Source organism: Vicugna pacos, unplaced genomic scaffold (assembly GCF_048564905.1).
Source record: "Vicugna pacos unplaced genomic scaffold, VicPac4 scaffold_116, whole genome shotgun sequence".
In the NCBI taxonomy this organism is placed as follows: domain Eukaryota; kingdom Metazoa; phylum Chordata; class Mammalia; order Artiodactyla; family Camelidae; genus Vicugna; species Vicugna pacos.
In genome coordinates, this window is record NW_027328796.1 from 792,743 (window position 1) to 816,181 (window position 23,439).

The 23,439-nt window shown below is 43.5% G+C and overlaps 1 protein-coding gene across 1 annotated transcript in view; it reads left to right on the forward strand.

The window, feature by feature from the left end:
- Positions 1–23,439, forward strand: part of LOC140694981 (uncharacterized) — a 128,273-nt gene that overhangs the window by 45,552 nt on the left and 59,282 nt on the right. The window contains exons 10-12 of the mRNA XM_072957974.1: positions 15,329–15,500; positions 15,609–15,664; positions 15,954–16,093. Of these exons, the coding sequence (XP_072814075.1) occupies positions 15,329–15,500; positions 15,609–15,664; positions 15,954–16,093 (368 nt within the window). The remainder of the gene's footprint in view (positions 1–15,328; positions 15,501–15,608; positions 15,665–15,953; positions 16,094–23,439) is intronic.

Sequence of the window (23,439 nt, forward strand, 5' to 3'; positions counted from 1 at the left end):
AAACTTTTGTATGGTGGAGTCCAAGGTTTCCTTTAAAAAATAAACTAAACATACATATACATACATACACACACTTAAAACACCCAGAGAAAGATAAAACATTTACATTTCAAGGACACAGGAAGAGAAATCCAAGTTACCCCTAAAGGGGATTTTGTTTTTATAAGTTCAGAATTCCAAAAAATGTTTTTATCAGGCCTGGTTAGTTATTTTCAGAGTGAGTTTTTTTTTTTTCTTATTCCCAATTAATGTTGTAAATTTTGTATGTACATAAACCTGGCTGGGGTAATAGTTGGAGACTGGCAATCTGTCATTTCTTTTTCTTTTCTTTTCTGTTCTTTATTTTTTTTTTTTTGAAAGTTCTATTCCCCATTGTAAGGTTGGGTTCTCAGAATAAATTTGCTAGTAAGATTTCCCACAGGGACAACTCTGTGGCATGAAGTCTTTGTGTCTACCACTCCTGGAAGATTCTCTGTCACCCGAGAAAGCTGTTACCAGCCAGGAGGATGGTCCGAATTTTGGAGTTGAAAGTTTCCTCATAAGAGTTTTACTTTTATCCTGAAAAATTCAATGGAGGTAACCAAATTGAGGAAAATATTAGACCAGAGTCTTACCTAACCACTCAGTCCTGAACCCAGTGTCTTTCAACTTGGACTCACTCAGGATGTCTCCACTGGGTGAGTATTTTCCTCATATGTTTCCACCAGCCCCACTTTGGACATATCCTCAAGGTGGATATTTCCTGTTATCTTTCAACCAGGCCCCACTCAATATGTCTCCACTGGGTGGGTAATTCACCTCAGTTTCTTTCAACTGTAGGGCCACGTACCTGGATACACCGCCAGATAAAACTTAGTATCATCAACCAATATGTGAGGTCCGAGAACCTAGAGAGACTCACCCAAATTCATCTGGACTCCCCGAGGAGGTGGATGGGCACAAAGGGCCACTGCTGGTACCAAGGCTCCGGTTACTTGGAGAGTTCAGGTGGAGAGAAATCTGCTGTGGTGCTTCATGGTGTCCAAAACTGTTGACTGAAATACATGTGCAGCCTAAAAGTTAAGAGTTATGTTTCATTTGGCGGGAGGACTCGAGCCGGGATGACAGCCTGTCAGAACTCTCTGAGGGACTGCTCCCAAGAGGTTCAGGCAGAGCTAGGATATATAGGAGCTTTACAACAAAGACCAGGTTGTTGGAACAATAAAAGATTGCTTGTTATCTAAAGAAAGCCAGGTATCTCAAGTTCAAGAATTTAGTACTTTTGTATGTGTGAGAGGAAGCAAATATTTGGACTCACTGAATTCATTTTTTAGACAAGCACCTAGCTATCTCGGGCCAGTAGCCTGTCCTTTCTTATTCTGAGTCTGCTCAGATGACACCATTGTGAGTTGCTGTAGCAGCTGAGCTGCAGGCCTGTCCTAGCTGGGGGGTGGCGGCAGCCTTTAATGACTTGGTTTCAGTATTCTTTGTTTACTGTCATGGTTGCAGTATTCTCATTCACATTGTAGTATTTTCGTTCACAGACTGATTATGGATAATCTGCAACCTTGGAAAGCAACCGAGATGGAATTACTGCAGGTACCTTCTGCTTTAATAAGCCGTGTGCAAACATAAACAGGGAGGAAGCATACACTTGGATTTGGAGGTGTAGGAAAGGGATCCTGCACATTGCAGGAGAACGCAATGCAGAATTCCTTAAGTCCACCTTTCTTTACTGTAGTGGTTTCTGAGAACAGTTTATGGTAATTAACCAACATTGACAAACTGCACAAATTGCATTTAAGAGCTGGCCGGCTGAAACTTGTGTATTGGAGAGGTGGAATTCAAAGGCAAGTGGTCAGGTGGATTGGAGAGAGATGGAGCCAAGGCCTGGGCCCAGATTCCGGTTTAAATTGCCATTTCTTCACCATAGGGCCTTGGAATAGAATTCAAAATCTCTTAACCTGTTGGTGAATCTGTGAAATGAGCATAATATTCGTTTCACCCTGGGATTGTTGTAAGATCTAAAGAGTATTATAGCACACATGAAGCACTTAACCCACTGGCACTTAGCAGTGTTCACTGTGTGGGGCCGCCCCGCTTAGCATGTGTCAGAGCCGTAAAGGCAGCATTTGTCTGTTGAGGATGCACTTGCAGCCCCTTGGCTAGGTTATGAATTTGGTGATTTCCTATAATCCTTGTAATTCTATGTGCCATGGACAGTTATTTTCATGGACAGATGAGGAATCTCATGGTAAAAAGACTGTATAATTTGCCCAAAATCAGACCATAATTTTGGGTGCAGAGGCCTCGGTTCAGCATGGGCCCCTGGGCCTTCTGCCCTCTCTGTTCAGCACCAGAGCCAGATATGGAGTCGGCTGTTTCCCTGCCCAGAATATCCGGCAGGCCGCAAGACACATCTGGCCCTGTGCTGCTTGAGCAAAAACTCCGAAGGAGAGACAGTTACAAAAGGGATAAACATAAAAACAGACGACAGCAAATTGTGATCAGCTCTGAGAAGGAAAGGAACATGTCTCGCCGTGCAGAGCTGGGAGCTTTCCCGTCTGGGCTGCTCTGGGGGTGTTCATCTCAGCTAAACAAGTTCTGCTGCTGCACCAAGGCAGGAAGGCAGGGCGCGTGTGGCCAGGTAGACAGGGCCTCGTTGATCGTACTCATTCCCCATTAAGCGACAGTTGTCTCGGGCACTTAACTAATAAACAGATGTTGGCCATAATCATCACGCACTTTGCTTGGTAGTTTTATTGGCCCCAGCATTGAGATGAGGTCATTGAAGCTGGGGAGTTTGCTGCATGCCCGTGATTACCTTGCAAATACCCCAACTGTTCTTTCAATCTAGACTGGTGTGGCTGTCATGTCCCAGCCCTGTGAATGGCATCGTGTAGCTTCTCCCAAGTGGCCCAAATGACTGACATTGATATGCTTAATTCGTTGGAAATAGTATGTGACAATAATAGAAAAAGGTAGTAAGAAATTGTTTGGAAAACTGGAAAAAACCTTTTCTTCCCCAGCTGGGGGAGCGTAACCTGTATCACTCACCCTACTCACTGCCTGTCACCTCCTCCCCGCCGACTCCGTGTTCATAAGCCACACTGAGTCTTGGGAGAACATTTTGCCTCATGACACTTTTGACTAGGACCTGCAACTTCTTTGTCCCTGGTTAACTCTCTCTTCAAAGCCATTCAACTTTTTGCAGGCTCCTCCACTCAGATGTAAGAATAGCCTCTTTAAACTTCTTGATGCAGCTCCTTAATGAAGATCTTGTGATGGAAACCTAGCCAAAACTGGGATGTATGCATATAGTGACTGCAAACTCAGCACTTTGTTAGTTCAGAAACAGAGGGGTGAGTGACTCAGGAAATGCTTTTTTAAGGTAACAAGGGGAAAGTGAAAGGACGTTTGCTGTGTGAGAAAGAAACATCTCAATCACAGCCAGTAAGGCACCTGTGTTCAGGATGGGGTGTGGCGAGTGCAGAGTTCTCACAAAGAAAATAGTGGTGTGATGGGAGCGAGGACAGTTGGGTACTTTATTGGGGAGGAAAAAAAGTGGGCTGAACATTTCCTTGTTGAACAAGAGGATTGTGACATGATGTGCTTGTATTTTGGAGAGAAGGGTTTTGTGGGGAGAAGCCTAGGAGTACGCTGTATGTCTGGGGAGTCAGCACAACAGAGAAACACAGAGAACCGGGCAGACCCCAAGACCCATGCTGGGGGAGAGACTGCCCACCAATTGGAGCCCTGGAGGCTGCTTCTGTCCCTTAGCTGTGGCCTCAGACCTCCCTTCACAGCCCAGTCCTGTTGATACAAGAATAAAAAACGTTGGGCATGAGAAGGGCTGTGTCCCAGGCTTTCATTGAGCCCCTGGGATGTGCCCCACCAGATTTTGTTCCTTAACTTCATGCAGTAAAGAATTCAAGAGCAAGCCAGTGTTGAGTAAAGGTAGATTTATTCAGAGAGATACATTGATAGGCAAGAGAAACTTCACGAGGTGTGGGGGTTTGATGCTCATATTAGAAGTAGGTACACACTCCACACATTGTGGGCCTTCCCCAAAGAGGGAGAGAGAGTGGTGACCGCGAGGTGGCGCTGTGTTGCTTGTTTTCTTGGGCTTGGTGGTTTCATATGCTAATAAGTAGAAGGACCAGCCTTAGGGCAAGGGGCTAGGATTCCCAGGGAGTTGGCCATTTCCCACCCTTTGACCTTTTTTGGCTAGCATTGGGACTGCCATGTTGCCTGGGGCATGTTATTCACCAAGTTACTATTACAATGGATGTTTACTGAAGCTCAAGATCTGCTAGAAGTTAAATCTCTTCATCCTGAGCCTCAAGGCCTATTGGGGTTTGAATCCTTTAACATTTTGATGTTAATTGCTGTGGCCTTCCTTGAATGGCTGTGCTCTTCCCCCTTCCATCCTGTCTCACTGTGATGACACAGAGACAGCAAAGGTCGGGCCCTACCTGTGCTCCTGCATTTAAAGGTGGGAGGTGTGAGGTGGGCTCATGATGACCCTGAATGGTAAGAAAAATGTTTCAGATTTTCCTACGTGAGACATGGGGACCTGACAGCAACCTCCGCAGATTTATCTCACGGGCATTATCGCTTGTGTTGTTATAGAAACAACAGGCAAGCCAAGAAACAAGTATAACTCACAAGGTTGTAGTACTGAGATTTATTTCGCTGGCACGCTCAGAGGGGCTTCATTTCCAAAGCTCTGAGCACCTCCAAGACGTGCACATGAGGTTTTATAGGGTTAATTACAAGTATGGGGCTATTAGCCAATAAGGCTCAAACAACAAAAAGCAAGGAATCAGTACACTGAAGCTTATCAATTTGGAACAGATCACGTTACTGACAACTGTTGTCCTTGGATTTACGTGTTAGCTTATTAGCCCATTAAACTGACACTAAACTTCAGATTTACCAGGTAGCCCAGCAAAACTTAGATCAGTAAACCGACACTTATCACACTTAGATTTGTGACTTGGCTTGTTAGGCCAGCTGGGGTTTTCCTTCACAGTGTCACTTATATTTTTTATTTTTCTTTTTATCTTTTTTTAAGTATTTAACCCAAATTTAATATCAGGGTTCTTTGGGAAAGAAATTTCTCTTTATCTTTTCTTTGGGGTTCTTTTGGGGGGGAGGTAATTAGATGTATTTATCTGTTAGTGGAGGCCCTGGGGCTTGAACCCAGGACCCCGTGCACGCTAAGCACACGCTCTACCACCCGCCCCTTCATCATTTTCTTTTTGCTTTAGCTGCCAAGAATCTTACAGCTGAATTTGTAGTCGGCCTTTAACACTTGCCCTGACTTCATGGAATCCATTTTTATGAGTTTATCTCCCCCTGGTTTCATTTAAGTATTGAATCTCCATTTTCTCTTCACTCTCCGTTTTGCATTTTTGTTGTTATGGTTGTTAAGCTGTGTTTAACAGAATTGTTTAAATTCTCTTTTAGCAAGAGGCTGAATGTAAATAAATATGTAAGCAAACAGCACAATTAAATGCTTTTATACATTCTGAGCTGTTTAGTAGTAACTTAAAAACCGAATTGAATATTAAAGTGATAGCATTTTAAAAATATTTTTTAATTTTTCATAAAAATATAGCTGATTTAAAATATGATATTAGTTTCAGGTGTACAATAGATGCTCCATTTATAGTTACTGTAAAACATTGTCTGTATTCCCTGTGTTGTAAGATACATCCCTCTAGCGTGTTTACATTACATGTTGCAGTTTGTATAAGAAAGTTGGGTAACGCAGAGTCTGGAACGTGGCTGTGTATGACTCAGGTTCACGCTCACCCTGCCTGTCAGAGCTCAGGCCTTCACTCCTTTCTGCAGGGGAGCGAGTGGAGGCAGCTCTCATCAGCGCTGTCACCACCCTCTGAGTGGCAGTGACAGCAGTGACTGTGTGTGGACGTGCAAATTGTTTTTCCAAGAGCTTTATATGCGTTTCTGCATTTAATAATTAAAGCCCTCCTGTGAGGAAGCGTTTTAAGTTTTTAATGCATAATACATTTTATTTTGATATTGATAGATTTCAAACCTCTGGAAAATTTACAGGAGTAGTACAATAAACGCTTAGATACAGTTCACTTTAAAGGGCACTATTTGGCTTTCTGTGTCTGGCTTATTTTAGCATAAAGTTTCAAGGTTCATCCATAATTGTAGCCTGAATCAGTACTTTATTCTTTTTGCTTGATAATATCCTTTTCCTTTGTTTTCGTTTTTGGTCTATTTAAAAATATTTTCATTGAAGTCTTGTTAGTTTATAATTTTGTGTTAGTTTCTTGTGTACAGCACAACACTTCAGCTAAATAGGAACCTACCTGTATTCATTTTCATCCTCTTTTTAAACATAAGTTACTATAAGATATTAAATATATTCTCCTGTGCTATACAGTATAAACTTGCTGTTTATTCTTTACATACTCAGTATCTGCAAATCTTGAACTCCCAGTTTATTCCTTCCCACACCCTCTCCCCACTGGTAACCATAGTTTGGTTTCTATGTCTCTGTGTCTGTTTCTGTTCTGTAGATAAGTTTATTTTTTTGTTTCTTTCTATTTTTTTTTTTTTAGAGTCCACATGTGAGCAATCTCATATGGTATTTTCCTTTCTCTTTCTGGCTTACTTCACTTAGAATGACATTCTCCAGGTCCATTGATGTTGCTGCCAATGTCATTATTTTATTATTATTTTATGGCTGAATAGTAGTCTATTGGACAAATATGCTACAACCTCTTTATCCAGTCATCTCTCAGTGGACATTTCGGTTGCTTCCATGTCTTGATATTGTAAATAGTGCTGCTGTGTACATTGGGGTGTAGGTGTCTTTTTCAATTAGGGTTCCTTCTGGATATATGCCCAGGAGTGGGATTGCTGGGTCATCTGGGAGGTCAATTTTATGTCTTTAGAGGAACATCTATACACTTTTCCACAATGGCTCCACCAAACTGTATCCCCACCACAGTGCAGGTGTGTTCCCAATTGTCCGCAGCCTCTCCAGTATTTATTGTCTGTGAACTTCTCAATGATGGCTATTCTGACTGGTGAGAGGTGATATTTGATTGCAGTTTTGATTTGCATTTCTCTGATAATGATATTGAACATTTTTTCATGTGCCTACTGGCCATTTGTGCGTCTTCATTGGAGAAATGTTTCTTTAGGACTTCTGCCATTTTTTGAATTGAATTGTTTGTTTTTCTTTCTATTAAGTGTAAAAGCTGTTTACATATTCTGGGAATTAAGCCCCTAGCAGTTTCATTTATTGCAAATATTTTCTCCCATTCCATAGGTTGGTTGTCTTTTTGTTTTGCTTACTGTTTCCTTAGCTGTGCAAAAGTTTGTAAGTTTAATTAGATCCCTCTTGTATATTTTTGGTTGTTTTTCTATTGCTTGAGTAGACTGCTCTAGGAAAACATTGCTGAGATGTATGTCACATGTTTTGCCTATGGTTGCTTCTAAGAGGTTTATAGTGTCTTGTCTATATGTTTAATTCTTTAACACATTTTGAATTCATTTTTGTGTATGCTGTGAGGGAGTAGTCTAACTTCATTGATTTACATGCAGCTGTGCAGTTTTCCCTGCACCATTTGCTGAAGAGGCTGTCTTTACTCCATTGTATGTTCTCACCTCCTTTGTCAAAGTTTCAATGACCAAAAGTTTGTGGGCCTATTCTTGGTAAATGTGTTTATCCGTTCATTGATGGATGGATATTGTTAGTAACTTTTGGCTACTCTGAATGATACTGCTATGAATATTGATGTGAAATTTTTATGAGAATATGTTTTCATTCTGTTGGCTGTACAGTTGGCCCTCCATATCTGTAGTTTCCACTACATGGATCCAGATGGCTGATTGTAAAGGGACTCGAACATCCTTGGATTATGGTATCCAGGGTGTGGGGTTCCTGAAACCAACCCCCCAAGGGTATTGAGGGATGACTCTACATATAGGAGTGGAATTGCTGAGCCATATAACTCTAAGCTTTTGAGGAAATACCAGGCTTCTCCAAAGAAGTTGCACAATTGTCCCTTTCCCCTGGCCGCATATGAGGTTTCTCTGCCTCCTGAACGACATTTGTTATTGTCCGTGATTTGGTAATAACCATCCTAGTGGGTGCAAAATGAGATCTCATTTTGATTTTGGTTTGTCTAGTGATGTTGAGCATCTTTTCATATGCTTATTGGCCATTTGTATATGTATCTAAATTCGTGGTAAATTTAAAAATTGGGTCTGTTTTATTGTATTGTTCAGTTGTAAGAATTCGTTATATATCCTGGATGCTACTCTCTTATTAGATACATGTTTTGCAAAATTGTTCTTCTATTCTGCACATTGTCTTTCACTATATTTTTTTAAACATTAAAACAATTTCTTTACAGGGGAGGTAGTTAGATGTACTGATTTATTTTATTTTTCTTGCTAAGCAAGCACTCTCTGACTTGAGATACCCATTTCCCCTGTCATTTCACTTTCTTGATGATGTCCTTTGTAAGAAAAGGGTTTTAATTTTGATGAAGTCCAGTTTATCTGCTTCTTTCTTCTATCACTTGTGCTCTTTGTATTGTATCCAGGAAACCAAAGCCTATCCTAGGACCACAAAGATTTATACTGTGTCTTCTTTTAGAAAGTTTATAGGTTTAATTTTTACATTTCTGTCTGTGATCTACTTTGTTTTAATTTTTATTTGTTATATAAAATATGGGTGTTCAGATTCCAGATTGATTCTTTTGCCTGCAGACACCCAGCTGTCCCTGCACAATTTGTTGAATAGACTATTCTTTCAATGGGGTGTTTTTGGCCCCCTAGTGGAAAACTGTCTGTAAATGTAAGTTTTTCCCCGTGGGTTTTTATTGTGTCTCATAGATTTATTTATCCAAACTTATGCCAGCAACATACTGACTTATTACTATAGCATTTTAGTACCTTGTAAAGTGAGTCCTCCAACTTTACTCTTCTTTTGCAAGGTTGTTTTGGCTATCCTGGGCCCCTTGCACGTCCATATTAATTTTGGGATCAGTTTTTCAATTTTTGCAAAGAAGTCAGCTGGAATTTTGATAGGGATTCCACTGTATATGTAGATCATTTTGAGGAGTCTTAATATTTTTAATAATACTGTCTATCATTCCATGGAAATGGGATGTCTTCCATATATGTAGATCTTTTAAAATTTATTTTGGTGATACTTCAAAAAGTTCAATGTACAAATCTTGTAAATTTTTGTTAAATGTATCTCTCATTTTATTTTTAATGCTGCTGTAATTGGAAATGCTGAGTTTCTTATGGGTGGGACTATATATCAATCTTCTTATTTCTAGAATTCCTTAACAGCAATTACCCTAGTTATATATTTGCTACTTAAATCTATCCACAACAATTCCCCACCCCGTGTTATAAGAAACCAAGACCCAAGTTAAGCTACCTGAACACCTATGTGGAAATGTGAAATGAGACCCTTGGGTGGGGCTTTGTGCAGATGATACTGGAGCTTATTCAGGATGGCTTCATCGTAATTTCTTTTAAACAACCCTTTCGGTGTATTTAGTCAGATACATTAAGAACATGCCCTTTTGATGTGCGGAGTAGCTAAGACTATGATTTTCAAATAATTTCTAATGAGAGTGTTGTTCTTGAAACCTAATTTGCATCAATCTTTGAAGATTTATGTTTCAGGGGCTTTGACTAAAGAACACCTGTCTTTAATCAATAACGACAACTAAATGCTCAAGCAACATGTAAGAGCTTGAGCAAACTGCCCCTACCCCATAGTGCTGGGTGCCTGCAGCTGCAACTGGAGTCAGCGCTTACCTATCCCAGTACGCTTGTGTTGATCTGCTCAAAGTGGTTCGTCCAACAGTTTGTCAGTAGTCTGTTGGACAAAGTCATTAAAAATTGATTGAAGGTTGCTGGAATGCAATATAATCTTATTAATATTAATTAAGCACATATTGAGTGCTTATTGTATGATGGAATTGTCCCTCAGCCTCACATGAATATTATTTCTCATAAAACCTCACATATTTCCTTGTTAATCTCACTTTACAGATAAGGAGACAGACAATTAGGTCTTCTCACTTTTGGGGGAGCTCATTATCAATGATGGGAAGTTATAAGGAAAAAGATATTGATTCATCATGAGAAAACATTTTTCTGAGGGTCAGCAAAGAAGAAGATGAACACTGAAGAAGGTGATCATTGTTCAAGTGAGACAAGCCCTGGGTTGTGCGGAGTCAGCATCCCTGTCCTAGAGAAGGCACGTGTAGAGCTGCGTACTGGGTGAGGCGGCGCGGCCGCGCAGGGAACGCGGATGCTGGGCCGTTGGGCTATGCTCAGGCCCGGTGGGGCTTTCTCCTAAGGGCAGTGGACCATCATTGACAGATTTTATGTTGGAGAGTGGGGTGCTCTCCTAGTTCACTTTTGTCTTGTAGAATGCTTGGAAACATTTAGAAGGCTTGGCAGGAGGTGATGTGATGAGTCAGAGTAGGGTGGCTGCGAGGTGTAGCAGTGTTCAATTTTCAAGTTGTTTTCAGGCCCAGGCTTGTGGCTCAGTAGCCGTGTCAGTTTGAATGACGCACTCAAGGAAGTGAAACAATTTATCTAATCAATTGAAGCAGTGATGTACCCAATTCCCAGGACTGTTGTGGAGATCCAGTGAGATAACATTTGCAGTGTGCAGCATGGTCCCAGCACAGAGTCAGTGCTGAGTGAGTGACAGTGAGTATCTGGTAGGTCAGGTGTGGGTGGTGGGACTCGGTGTCTGAGGATATCTGGGCCCTGAAGGAGGGGTCCATTCACATCTGTGAGTGATGGGTCTGAGTTGGGAGAGGCACGGAGAACTTAGCCCCGGACCAGAGGCCCTGGGCAGGACGGCTATTGGAGGAGCACCGTGAAGTCAGCTCTTTGCAGGTGGAGTTGGAGGTGCCCTTGTGACATCTAAGTGCAGTGTCACGAGCTGAAAGAGGAGGTCTGGGCCAAGGCTGTGCATTTTCGAATAATGTCAACTCCTGAGGACACCGAAGTATTGATCACTGAACGGAAGTCATACTTTATAGGACAAATGAATAGTAGTATCACCTCTGTCATCAAAGCTCACGTCTATTTATTCATCACTCAGTTTGCTAATTGGGTACTTACAGAGCTCACTTCACCGTCCTCCCGTGGGCTCAGGCTCCACAGAAAAGAGCTGGTGTGTCTTCCTCTTTTCCAGAAGAAGACACATTTAGCTTGTAGCCTTCTGTACCTCGCCAGACTTAGGATATTAGTTTGTTGGTTTAATTGTATTTTCTGTTGGCCATGTCCTGACAGGAGAGAAATTTTACCTCATGGTCATGTTTCAATTAGCTGTTACTGAGAATTGCTGATCTGATACATAGTGTATGTATTATATTAACTTTGTAGAGTAGTTATCATTTTTCTGTCTTTGCCCTTTAATTTTGATTGCCCCTTCAGTGTTCTATCCTTTTTGGGGCCTTATTTTTTTTTAATTAAAAAATGTCTGTTAACAGTTAAGAAAACAAAAACAAAGAAAAAATGCACATGGGAGCTAAATTTAGAAAATGTCTAGTGTGTTTTCTATCTCGGCAATGGAGGGTTCTAGAAACTCGTGAAAACTTTCATTACACAAGTTCCTTAAAATGCTGATTAAGAAATAAAACCTTCCTTCCTCATCTTTCAAGCTGCACAACAAATTGTCAAGAAAGTGAGGGGAAATTCTCAGAAGCCAAGACAAATTAGAAAGCAGGGTTTCTGGGAGATATGCGAGCCTTAGAATCCCTGGGGTGCTGGTTCGATCCTGAACTGATTTTCAGTTGCCTTGACAGGAGGGCAGGATGTGAGCCCCAGGCCTCTGACACTAGGAGTTGGATGGGGGATCATATTATGGGCCAAGCCCATCCTGAGGATCTTGGTTTACTAAAGGGTGAAATAGGAAAAAAAAAATTCCTCAAGGCAAGAAAATAAGGAAAGTCAATTTTGTTGGAAGAGGGGAAAAATAACAAATCCAAAGTAAGGATATAGTTTAAAGTTGTTCTGGCATGAGAGTGACCACAAACACCTGGCAGAAAAGCACAGCTACTCCTTGATTGATAAGTTGTGTTTTGAATGAATCAGTGAACAGCCATTCTGAAAAAGGCCTCCAGAGTCTTGTGGATCAAGATACTGGACAGCAAACACCTCCCTTCCAAGGTCTCATTCAAATAACCAGAAAGGTTTTAAAGGAAAGAAGCCATGATCATAGTCCTATTTATTAACATTTCTATATGCTACGAATTCAGAGGTGACTATGTAGTTGTCTCCTCTATTATGGACCTTACTTTCTCTTTGGGGAGACAAAATGACATAGTTGGTAATCTTGGTGGAGGGAGGTGTTAGTCTGTTGCACTTAGCCAGGAGAGGAGATTAAGAAAACAGTGAAGGGTGGGTGAAATTTTTAGCTGAGGACAGTCTTGTTCACTTGGCTTTTAATTGCAGGCTCAATGAGCTGTCACTGGAGGGACTAGATCTTACAGAGGATGGACTTAGCTCAGGCCTCATTGGAATGGACAAATGAACCTGGAGAAAGACAGTCAAATCTGTGCAGACATTAAAGTTCACTTGAACGTGCTGCATCCCTGAGCCAAAGATAGGACAAATATGCAGCAATTCTTGAGGACAGAAGAGTGGTTTTTAAGGTTCTCCAAGAATGAATCCCATGGAACCGAGAAGGCCAGTTGTCAAACTGAGACTTTGTTCTTTGGACGGTGTACCCAGCAAGGGTATTGGCCTTTTATATGTTTCCATTTGTCTTTAATACTTGTCTGTTGATGAGGACATGGGCACAAATGTTTGACACCTTGTCGAGGCGATTTTGGATACCTGCCTAGAAGCACGGGCACAGTTGCGGCTGCTTCATACATCTTGCAGCCCGTCCCTTTCCCCTGCTCCGTGATCACGGCAGAGTGGTTCCTTGTTGACCTGTCCGTTTCCTCTGTGACATCATAACCCATGAAAAGACCGGAGCATATTAACTTGGCTTTGTTAAAGTCAAAGAAACAGATCAAATATGGAGTCAGATTTGTTCTTTCCTATTTCAGTAGTACCATGGAGATGGCAGTTTGGGCAGCTTTTTGTAGTGTCCTGGAGGCTTTCTCTCTCAGCTTCTGGGCGCCTCTATTGAAAACCCTTCATTGCTGTCTGGCCGGCTGGTAATGCACACTGCCTGTTTTGCCCTGAAGATGTGTTCTGTTTATAAACTCATCTCTACTCCTTGGAAAACAACTCAAGAAAAACTCAGTTGGTTTTCCACCAGCCATGGGCAGGGGTGAGGTATACCATGTTATTATTTCATAAAATAATAGTAATAATAGAAATACTAATAGCACTAGAAATAATAATAGTATTATAATAATAATAATAATATAAAAGAAGTCTTAAAACAGGACTGAGCACACTGGAGAGAGTCAATAAATGCTTTCTGGCTTAAATCAAAAGTGATGACTTAGTGATTCCATGGCTGCTGTATTTGCTAAGCTAGTTACTCCTTTGCTCCATTACACATTATTTTAACTGAAAAAGAAATGCAAGCAAATGGTTAAAAAAAAAAACTCAGACAGAGCACAAAAATACACAAGTGAAAGAAGTTTTCCCTCATCCTCTGTTCTTTCAGCCCTGTCTGGAGATGCCACTGTTTACTATCTTTTGGGTGCTTTTCCAGATATGCTTTGCACATTCCCACCTATGTATGTAAATTCCTTTAAAATTTTAGTTATTTTTAACTTAAAGAGATTTAAATCCTCAAGTGGCTTCTGCCCGGGTAATAGAACAGAACAAATCTGACTCCATATTAGATCTGTTCCTTTGAATTTAACCCTATGCTCTGTCTCCTAGGCTTCATCTTGCTTGTAAAAAATTGTTGCCTAGAGCCTGAAATACACAGGAGAGCTTATTCTGAAGCTCTGACCTTTAAGGATATTTAACACTTTTTCATTCATTAAAAGATAGCAAATTGCAGAATAGAAAATAACGTTTGTTTTGTTGGAGATTTACAGGGATCTGACCCACGCAGATAGCTGTAAGAACAAATGATTCTAACAAGAAGGAATTCCTACACTAAGAAGTTTGCAACAACCAAGCGCGTAGGAAAGGAGCCTGAATTGTGACTTGGGGAGATGGTTTTCCAGAACATTAGTTTGCCAACTAGGTCTACAGAAACTTGCTATTCCAAGCCCCAACATCTGGTTTCCAAACTTATTGGCCTGTCCTGCACTGAGGAGAATGAATTTGGACTTGGTAACACTCCTATCTACCTAGAAAGCTGGGCACTGGAGCTGAGTGTTATGGAAACAGGCCAGCCAAGAAACAAGCACCAGTCGGAGTGCTGGAGTACTCAGAATTATTATGCCGGCGGGCTCAGAGGGGCTTCTGCTCCGAAGTTCTGAGCACCTCCAAGACGTGCACATGAGGTTTTAAATACTTCAATACAAGTAAGGGGATATTAGCCAATAAGACTTAAAGAACAAAAAGCAAGGAATCAGTACACTGGAGCTTATCAATTTGTAATAGATCATGTTACTGACACTTGTTGAGCTTGGAATTACGAGTTAGGTTGTTAGGCCAATAAACTGACACTAAACTTCAGATTTACGAGATAGCCCAGCAGAACTTAGATCAGTAAACCGACACTTATCACACTTAGATTTGTGACTTAGCTTGTTAGCCCAGCTGGACTTTTCCTTCACATGAGGACAGCTCTCCCACCCCCAGGAAACCACTGTGAGCCCTTGATGTTTCCACTAGGGTGGGGTATGGTTTACCCAGGAGGGATGGGGACTATGCACCAACACTCAGGCAGTCTGCTCTGTCTGGGGCTCTGATCTTGTACCGCACCACTCCCCCCAGCCCAACACCTGGGACAGTGGAGCTAAGGCAGTGATCCTTCCTGCCTGTTTCCCAGCGTGTAAAAGGGGAATATGTGCTCTTCCCAAGGAAGTTCTGAGCGACAACACCTGCGGGTGCTTGGTTCTCAGAGCAACAGAAAACCCAGCTCCGCATGGGGGCAACGGGTGTGATCCCCGTAGTGTTTCTGCAGAAGCATCTGATGGAGGGCTGGATCAGGGAGGTAAAACATGAGCTGCGAGACTTGAACGGTTACAGAAGGGTACAGAGGTAGGTCTGCCATCTCAGGGTGCCCTAGAGGTAAAGCTTTTTCTCTCCAACTCCGCTACGACACTCCCCTATCCAGACCCATCCCTTCTCTGCTCTTCCTGTCCATCTGTATCCCTGCACTTTTCCCCTCTTCTCCACCCGCTCCCATCTTCTCCCTCCCTCGCTGTCCCACCTTCTCTCGCAGAATCCAGAGGATCCATGTCCCTCCTGCGCATGCGCTGTCGGTGCCTGGTGGTCCGCTGGTTCGAAGCTCCATGTCCAAGCCGGGGATTGGCCCCAAATGCTTCTCAACTCTGTCGCCCGTTAGGCCTTTGGTTCCTGCCTGGGGCCGGGGCTTCTGGCTGTGGAAGTGCAAGGTGGGGGGCTCCCGGGAAAGGGTTCAGGCGGCTTCGGGAGGGTGATCCGCCTTTCACAGCCCCCAAGGGCGCCAGTCAGCCCCTGTTCAGCTGAATTTCTCTGGCCAGACCCTTCTGACAGCACCACCTGCCCCGGCGCCCCGGCCACAGCTGTCCAGGTCCAGGTGTGCGCCTGCCACCTCTCACGCAGCCGGGATCCCCTCAGTCCACGGCTGGCGTCCCCTTCCCCTCTCCCGCCCGCGAGTCCTCTCCTCCCGGGCTTCCTCTCCTCGGCCGCCTGCCCGTCCCCACCAATGGGCGGGCTGTTTCCCGGGTGGGCGTGGTCTGCGGACCTGGACGGGAGCGGGCGGCTTATGCTGGTGCTGGGGCTGGCCTCCGAGCGGGGCTGCAGCCCGCACCCCCCCTTTCCCTCCCCCCTAGGGCTGCCCTCCTTTCCCTTTCACCCTCCCTCAGGACCAGCTCAGTGGCGTGTGTGCTGCTCCCGGGGCTGAGGGCCTCTGGCTGTAGCGCCCAGCTTCACCTGGTGGAGTCGGGAAAAGGGAGCATCAGTGCTGAGCAAGCTTCTGTCTCCTCCCTCAGTGTTTCTGCCGCAGGTAAGTACCTTGAACACTTTCAGGTATTATGATGGCGGTGCTTGTTGATGTCACGTGTTTTTATAGTGAGAGGGATTAACAGTGGTGAAAGCAGGGCTTGGTTCTGTTAAAAATGAGCTGAAGGCATGAAGCTGTGATATCCTCCTTCCTTCCCTCTCCAAGGGTGAAACGTGTGACCGTCGATTTTAAAAAGACAGTTACAGTCCCTAACTAGCCCAGCCCAGCTAGTGTGTGTTAACAGGAACAGCATCACCAGAGGCCTTGGAGACCCAGGGATATTGCAGTCCTAAAGAACTCCTGGCACAGTTTGGTTTGTATTGGTTTTTTGTTTTTCTTAAATTGTGGGACAGACTAGTGGTATAAAAAGAAAAATATTTGTCAAGAAATATTTTTTCATATAACAGCGTTATTGTGATATAGTTCACACACCATGAAGTACATCCATTTAAATGGTAAAATTCAGCAGCTTTTAGCATATTCACAGTTGTGCAACCATTATTATTCCAGAACGTTTTTATCACTTCAGAAAGAGCAGTGGAAATTAATGGCCTATCCACCCCTCCCCAGTGGTGGTTCTAAAGAAACTTCTTGGCTAATCTTGACCATAAATTCACTTGTTACATTCCAAGAAAAATCTGGTAGGAATTCTAATCAGAATTGCAATGAATCTGTCTATCAAAACAGGAAGAATTAACGTCTTTATGGCACAAACTTCTTCTACCCATGAATATATTTCGGACCCTATATTTTCCTCTGTCCAGAGCCTGGCCCATGGGAAGTCCTCACTACTTGTTGGGCTTGTGAATGATGAGATTCTATACATCGTTAGTTGCAGCTGTAGCCTTTCACAGAAGAGAAAAGAAACCTCAGTGAAACAAGTGACTCACTGATGGTCAGAAAGAGTGACAGCCATTGCTGGAGTGATCCAGTGGACTTGGTGTTTGCAACCAGAATTCTCCACCACCTACAGCTAAGGGGATTAGAGTGTTCTTTTATTTTTTCTTAATGGCATTGCTTTTATTTTTACTTATTTTTTAAATTATTTTTTATTTAAGTGTAGTCAATTTACAATGTTAGTTTCAGGTGTACAGCAGAGATTCAGTTATAAACATATGCATATGTATATATATATGTTTTAGATTGTTTTTAGTATAACTCATTACAAGAAATTGAATATAGTTCCCTGTGTTATATAGCAGGTCCTTGTCATTTATTTTATATTTACTAATTTGTATCTGTTAATCCCTCCTTTCCTGCCTGCTAAATACAGTTTGCTTTCTATGTCCATGAGTCCATTTATAGGAGCACCATTTTTCCTAGTAATATATGCTCTTTGGCTGCTTTCAGTTTCAGTAATTCCATCTTATCTGTGGGCGCTTTTCTTCTGGTTGCCTTTATGTGGTTTGCACACGTGGTAATAGAGATCTTTATTTGGGAGAACCCCAGGTCTCGTGTAGTCCCTGGTACAGAATGCCCACTGAATTGATGATTGAACTGGGAAAAAAGCACAGTAAATGCTGGAATTTCCACTATGGTTGAGAATTCCAGGTTTCAATAACCTGTTTAGACAACCTTACTATTGGCTGCACCCATACTGGGTAATTTGGTGGAAATTCATGGTATGGTGGTGTAGAGACGGGTCCTTATATTCTTCTTCTCTTTCTATTTTCTAACACTCATTCTCCTGGGCCTTCCAGATCCTCCCCCAGAAGTGCCCAGGGCTGGCTTGGTGCTGCACTGAGGCAATATTTGTTAATAACGCCCTTTCCTCTTCTCCTCTGAGCCTCCGTTTCTTTCTGTGCACAATGAGCGCTTAGACTAGATAAATACTTTTCAGTTTCTTTTAAAGCCATGTTTCCTTTGAGAAACAGAAAATGCAAATATCTCCTCTCAACCCAACCCTTTAGATTTTGGTATGTCCTCCAAGGAGTGACATAGCTCTTTGTGAAAAATTGATGTGATTTTGATTGCAGGTGACACAGAAAAGACTCTTCAGAGATTTATTGCAGGGAGAGGGCAGGAAAGAGGCAGTATGTGACACTTTCTAGTGTGAGCAACGGAGCAGGGACTTGGATTTAAATACGGTGTCTGACGTGGCCTCTCTCTAATCTTGTAGAATGTGATAAAATTCTCTACCTCAGTTTCTTGATGTGTCAAGTTGGGGTGATAATATTTTAAGGCTTCTGTGAAACATTATACAAATAAGACATTTGTGTCTCGGTAGAAACAAGATCTGCTAGGGATTCAGGGATTTGTTTAAAAAAAATTGTTGTCCATAGCACTCTGTCTGTGTGTATTTAGACGTTCCTGGAGGGTGAGGGTGAGTCTAAAGTCCATTGTGGGACAGGTGGCCCATATTTCTCCGTGTCCCAGTTTACCCCCTACTCCCCAGTCCTCTTCCTCAGTCCAGGATGAAGTTCCCTAGTAGATTTACACAGAGGTCTTGTGGAAATGGCTTTTCATTTTATTGTTTCACCAAGAAGGGCTGCCATCATGATCTCTGTGGTCAGGGTTTGAAGGGCTGCCATCATGATATCTGGTAAGAATTCTATGCAATTTGGAGTTCCAATTTAATGAAAAGAAAAAAATTACAAATAGAAAATTAGAACAAGGGTGGTGACAGGGGCTCTTTTAAGTGGACACCATTAGCTTTGTTAGCTTCAGGTGCTGTGGCCTGTTGCCACGAGGACCCATCCTCTTGCTCTGAAGTTGGAGGGACTAGTGGGCTCAGTGGGAATGTTAACTGAGTGTATCTCATGGGCTGGGCATTGTCCTATTTGTACTGTGTGTTCCTTATTTGAGACAGTGAGCTCACCTAACTTCGATAACCTCTTTAAAATATTAGACTTTTAATTTTGAGATGTAATGTTGATTCCCATGTGGTAGTAAGAGATTATATGGAGAGGGCCTATGGACCCTTTGCCCAGTTTTCTTAATGGTTCCATCTTGCAGTGTTGGGGTACAATTCATTACTGACTCACTAACAATTTGAGGTTTGTGTTATTGCCCTTATTTCTATTCACGATTAAACTGGGGCTTCGAGAAGCACGCAGGCCTGTCCAGGTCACCCACATTGTTAATGCAGAGTCGGGTGAACGTGGGCTTGGGATTTCCAGGCAGTACCATTATGATGGTTTGTGGCAGGGAGCAGCATTCACTTTGCTTGTTTATTCATTCATTCAACAAACATTTATTGAGTAAACTCTGTGGGTCAGATGCTTTCATAGAGTTATCTGATTCTTCAGCAGTACTGAGAATCAGGTAATGTTTATATTTTTTAATCTGAGAAAATTAGCTCTGAGAGGTTATAACCCCCCCAAAGGAAGTATAACTCATAAAGGAGGGATAGAACATGTGTACAGTCACCTCCTTTTATGCAGGTGGTACCCTATGCATTTTACATTTTCAAACATCCGTAATCCAGATATATTCTTGTAAGGCAAGGCTTTTTTTTTTAATTGAAGTATAGTCAAGTTTACAATGTTGTGTCAATTGCAAGGTGTTTTTTGACTTTTGAATTAAAAAATACTTTTTCAGCTGGGTAATTAGGTGTATTTACTTGTTTCATTTTTAAAATGAGGTACTGGGGTTTGAACCCAGGACCTCGTACATGCTAAGCATATGCTCTACCAATGAACAATACCCTCTACCCCAAGGCAAGTTTTCTTATCCATTATTATGAAGCTTAGGAGTTCAAATAAATTGAATAGGAATCCAGATCTTTTGATCCTACTGTGGTCCTTTTCTTTATATTCTGCTGAAGGGGGTTGGGGAAGCATTTCCTTTGTTCATTTCTTTATTCAGCATTTTTGAGCAGTGACTTTGCATCAGGGCCTTGCTAGGTGCTTGGAAATAGAAAATAAGAAATGACCTTTCTCTGCAGAGGCAGGAAGCCTAGACCAAAAGCTGGGTAATGTGATCGAGCTACAGTAGCCATATGCAGACTCTGAGGACAAACTGTACCCTTGGATTTGCTTTGGCTTCCCTTGTCTTCTGGCTGGTACACACCAGGTCACCGCAACCCAGATGGGCCCGTAGCACACAGCAGAGAATGTACCTCGATCTCCTCTCCCCTCTCGGCAGGGCCTGCAACATGAGCATCCCTGACTACGTGCAGTGTGCTGAGGACCACCAGACTCGTCCCGTTGTGGTCCAATCCATAGAGATCATCTCAGAGGAGAATTTCTTTTGCATCTATCAGCTACTCACCTCGGTTAGCCATATCAGCCCTTGTGGCTCCCAGTGGACACTCTGTATCCACTACAGGCACCGCTATGTGCCCGAGAATCGGTGGAGCGTCTTCCAGAAACACCCCAAGGTCGTGGGCCTTGTCACCATTACCGAATGTCTCTCTGCCAAGGCCTTCGAGAAGCTCCACATGCAGAGGAGCTGTATGGCACATCGCTTAATGACTCTCAGCTTTTTGTCTTTGTGCAGCATGGGGAGGTAGCCGAGCAGACGCGCACCGACGTTGCCTTCAATCTAAGAGTACTGCAGGGTGGTGGAGAAGAGGATCGAGGACTTCACTGAGTCACTCTTCGTCTTGCTCAAGTCCAAGTGGCTGGATGGTGGCCCCAAGAATTCTGGGGACAAGATCCCCCTCCCCTGCATCCCGTTTGAGAAGGAGGACTTCATGGGACTGGACACAGACAGCAGGTAAGTTTACCTGGAAGCCAGTCCACCTTGGCTGTGTGCTGGATTGCTTCCCTACATCCAGAAAGGGATCAGCAAGGAAGAAGTCAATCTTGTAGCCAAGGGGGGAGGGAGGTGCAGCCCGCCGGTTTCCAGACATTTCAAAGTGAATCCGCCTTTATTTCAGAGAGATCCTTTTAGGGTTAGTGTGGACACTTACTCCCGCTTTACAGCCAGGAACATGGTGGGACCCCTGGAGTTGCTGTCCAATAAAGTAGCCAAAGCCACTGATGCTAGGAGCACTGGGGAGGAGGCTGGACTCAGCTGAGATGTGCTGTAGGTCAAATGCACATCAGACGCTGAGGCTTGTCTAGTAAAAGTACATAAACTATCTCTTTACTTCCTATATTGATTACATGTCAAAATAATAGTATTTTACATACAGTAGATTAAGTAAGATCTGTTCTTAAAATCACATTCTAGTATTTGTTTTTTGTTTGTTGGTTTGTTTCTTTGTTTCAAATTTTAAACGTGGCAACTGGGAAACTTTCTTTACATGGCTCTCATTTCATTTCTGTTGGGCAGCCTGTCCTGGTACATGCTCATCCCTTTGCTTATAGATGAGATGCTGAGCCCCGAGAGGCAGAACGAGGCGCTGGTTGAGCTGCGGCTGGAGCCGCTGTCACCTGCCTCCCAGGCCCAGCACCTTTTCAGCTCAGGCCGTCTCTTCCTGCCCGACAGCCACCATGCCAAGTTAGGACATCAGAAACACCGCCAGGGACTTCCTAATGAACTCCTTATGCAGGGAAAGGCGTATCACGGTGTATGGGACAGAGCAGGGAAATGTTCATTCCCACTTTGTCCCTGTGATTAAGTCAATGGCCCCACTTTGCCTCGGAAGTACAGATGAGCTCTTCTGGGCTGCCTACCCCCCACCTTCTGCTCTGTTTCCCCATATATCTATTGTGTTGTCCCTCGGGCTGAAGAGGGTGAGATGCCTTTGCCGAGACGTGGTCCCCCTTTGCTGGGGTGAGTGAGGGAAGCTGTGTCCCCCCGGCCTACGGCCTCGGTCCTTGAGTCTGGAGAGGGCTCATGGTGGTCCCACAGGTGGCGGTCAGAAGACCTGGCATGTGCTACCGGGCCCTCTTTGGAGGTGGTGCTCTGTGATTCTTGAACTTACCTAAGATCAGATCCTACTTTCTGGTTGTTGGTAAGTTGGAGGAGAAGATGCTAGAGAATTGATAAAAAGAATGTCTAGACCAGCCCTGTGAGTGAGAAGCACAGGGGACACTAGTCCCACCTGCGAGAGCCCACCTAGCAGGCTCTGGATGAATTTTCTGTTCCTCCCCGGAAATACCTCTATGGCTTAAGGAAGAGGAGAGGCATGTCGTGGCCATGATCTGTACTTGTCCTCACAGGGCCCTGTGATCTATATGCTCGCACTCACCATCTGCTTCTTGGAGATTAGTTGACATGTTTAGGAGCCTGGGCACTGCTGAGGGCATAGCTCCCAGCACCGTGCTACACAGAGTCTGGCTCTGTTCACCTCACCTGTCAACTCCTGCTGAGGCCCCAGACATTAGTCAAGGTAGGTGCATCAGCGAAACCTAAGCAGGGACCACCTTCTCCCCCTGGGCAGAGTGGTGAGTGAGCAGTGGAAGCCTGGAGCCCTGCCCCAGCCCCCACGCCAGTGCCACTTCTTTTGTCATAGGAGGCACTGGTGATATTTTTGCTCAACAAATGCTTGTCTCTGAGTCTGCAGACCCACCAGAGAATGCCAGCTTGTTTTTGCCTTTTGAAGTCTGCCCTTGGGACTTGGCGGAGTAGCCGGATGTGTACTTAGCCCACAGTGGTTCAGCGCATTAAACCTGCCTCCTTGTGGGTCTGTCTATTCTGGTACCATAAGGGCTCAGCCAGCATCTGAACGTCATTGAGATAACGCGGCCAGTGAGCTCGGGTCAAGCACATTCTCCTCCAGTCACTTTTACTCCATTGTTTCTTTTACTATTCCACAGTCATTAATTTTTTAAACAATGCTTTGGTGCAGGAGCAGAGCCTCATTCTCTCCTGCTACTCTTGGTGGAAGTGAGTAAAACGGTCCAGACTGAAATGCGACAACAATTTGTAGCTCAAAAGCTGCCTAGACGCTTGTAGGTCGAATTTTGGTTAGGGGAGCTGAACACGTTGTGGTCCCCCGGCAGCGCCGCTCCCCTCAGGCCCCTGCTTTCCCTTGAGCAGGAGGTGAGGTTGGGCCTCACCATCCCCGTGTCCCTGGCCTCACACACTCACATAAATTCTTGTACATGCAGTCAAAATCATTTTTGTTCTTGTGTGATTCTAATTTTCTCTTGTTCCTCTTTTCCTTTTTCTTTACTCCTGTTTCACTTGTACTGCCCAGTGAGCATGTTGTTGCTTCTGAAAATGTGGGCTGTGCACACCCTGCATTGGAAATAGCCAGATTGCCCTCCGTACAGTCTCCATCACTTTAAAAAGCAACAACTTAACAGCTGTTTTGATCCATCTATTATCTTAGTCATTTTTTATTTTCTAATTTTTTGGAATATTTGCTTTGTTAGCTCATCACCCACTGGTGTTTGATACCTGTTGAAATCCTTGCTTGTGAGGAACATGTTTGGTCCTCCTTTTATTTGGTGACAAATGCGCCCTTATTAAATTTGTTTGATTGTTTTGAAGAAGTAAGATGCGAATTGATT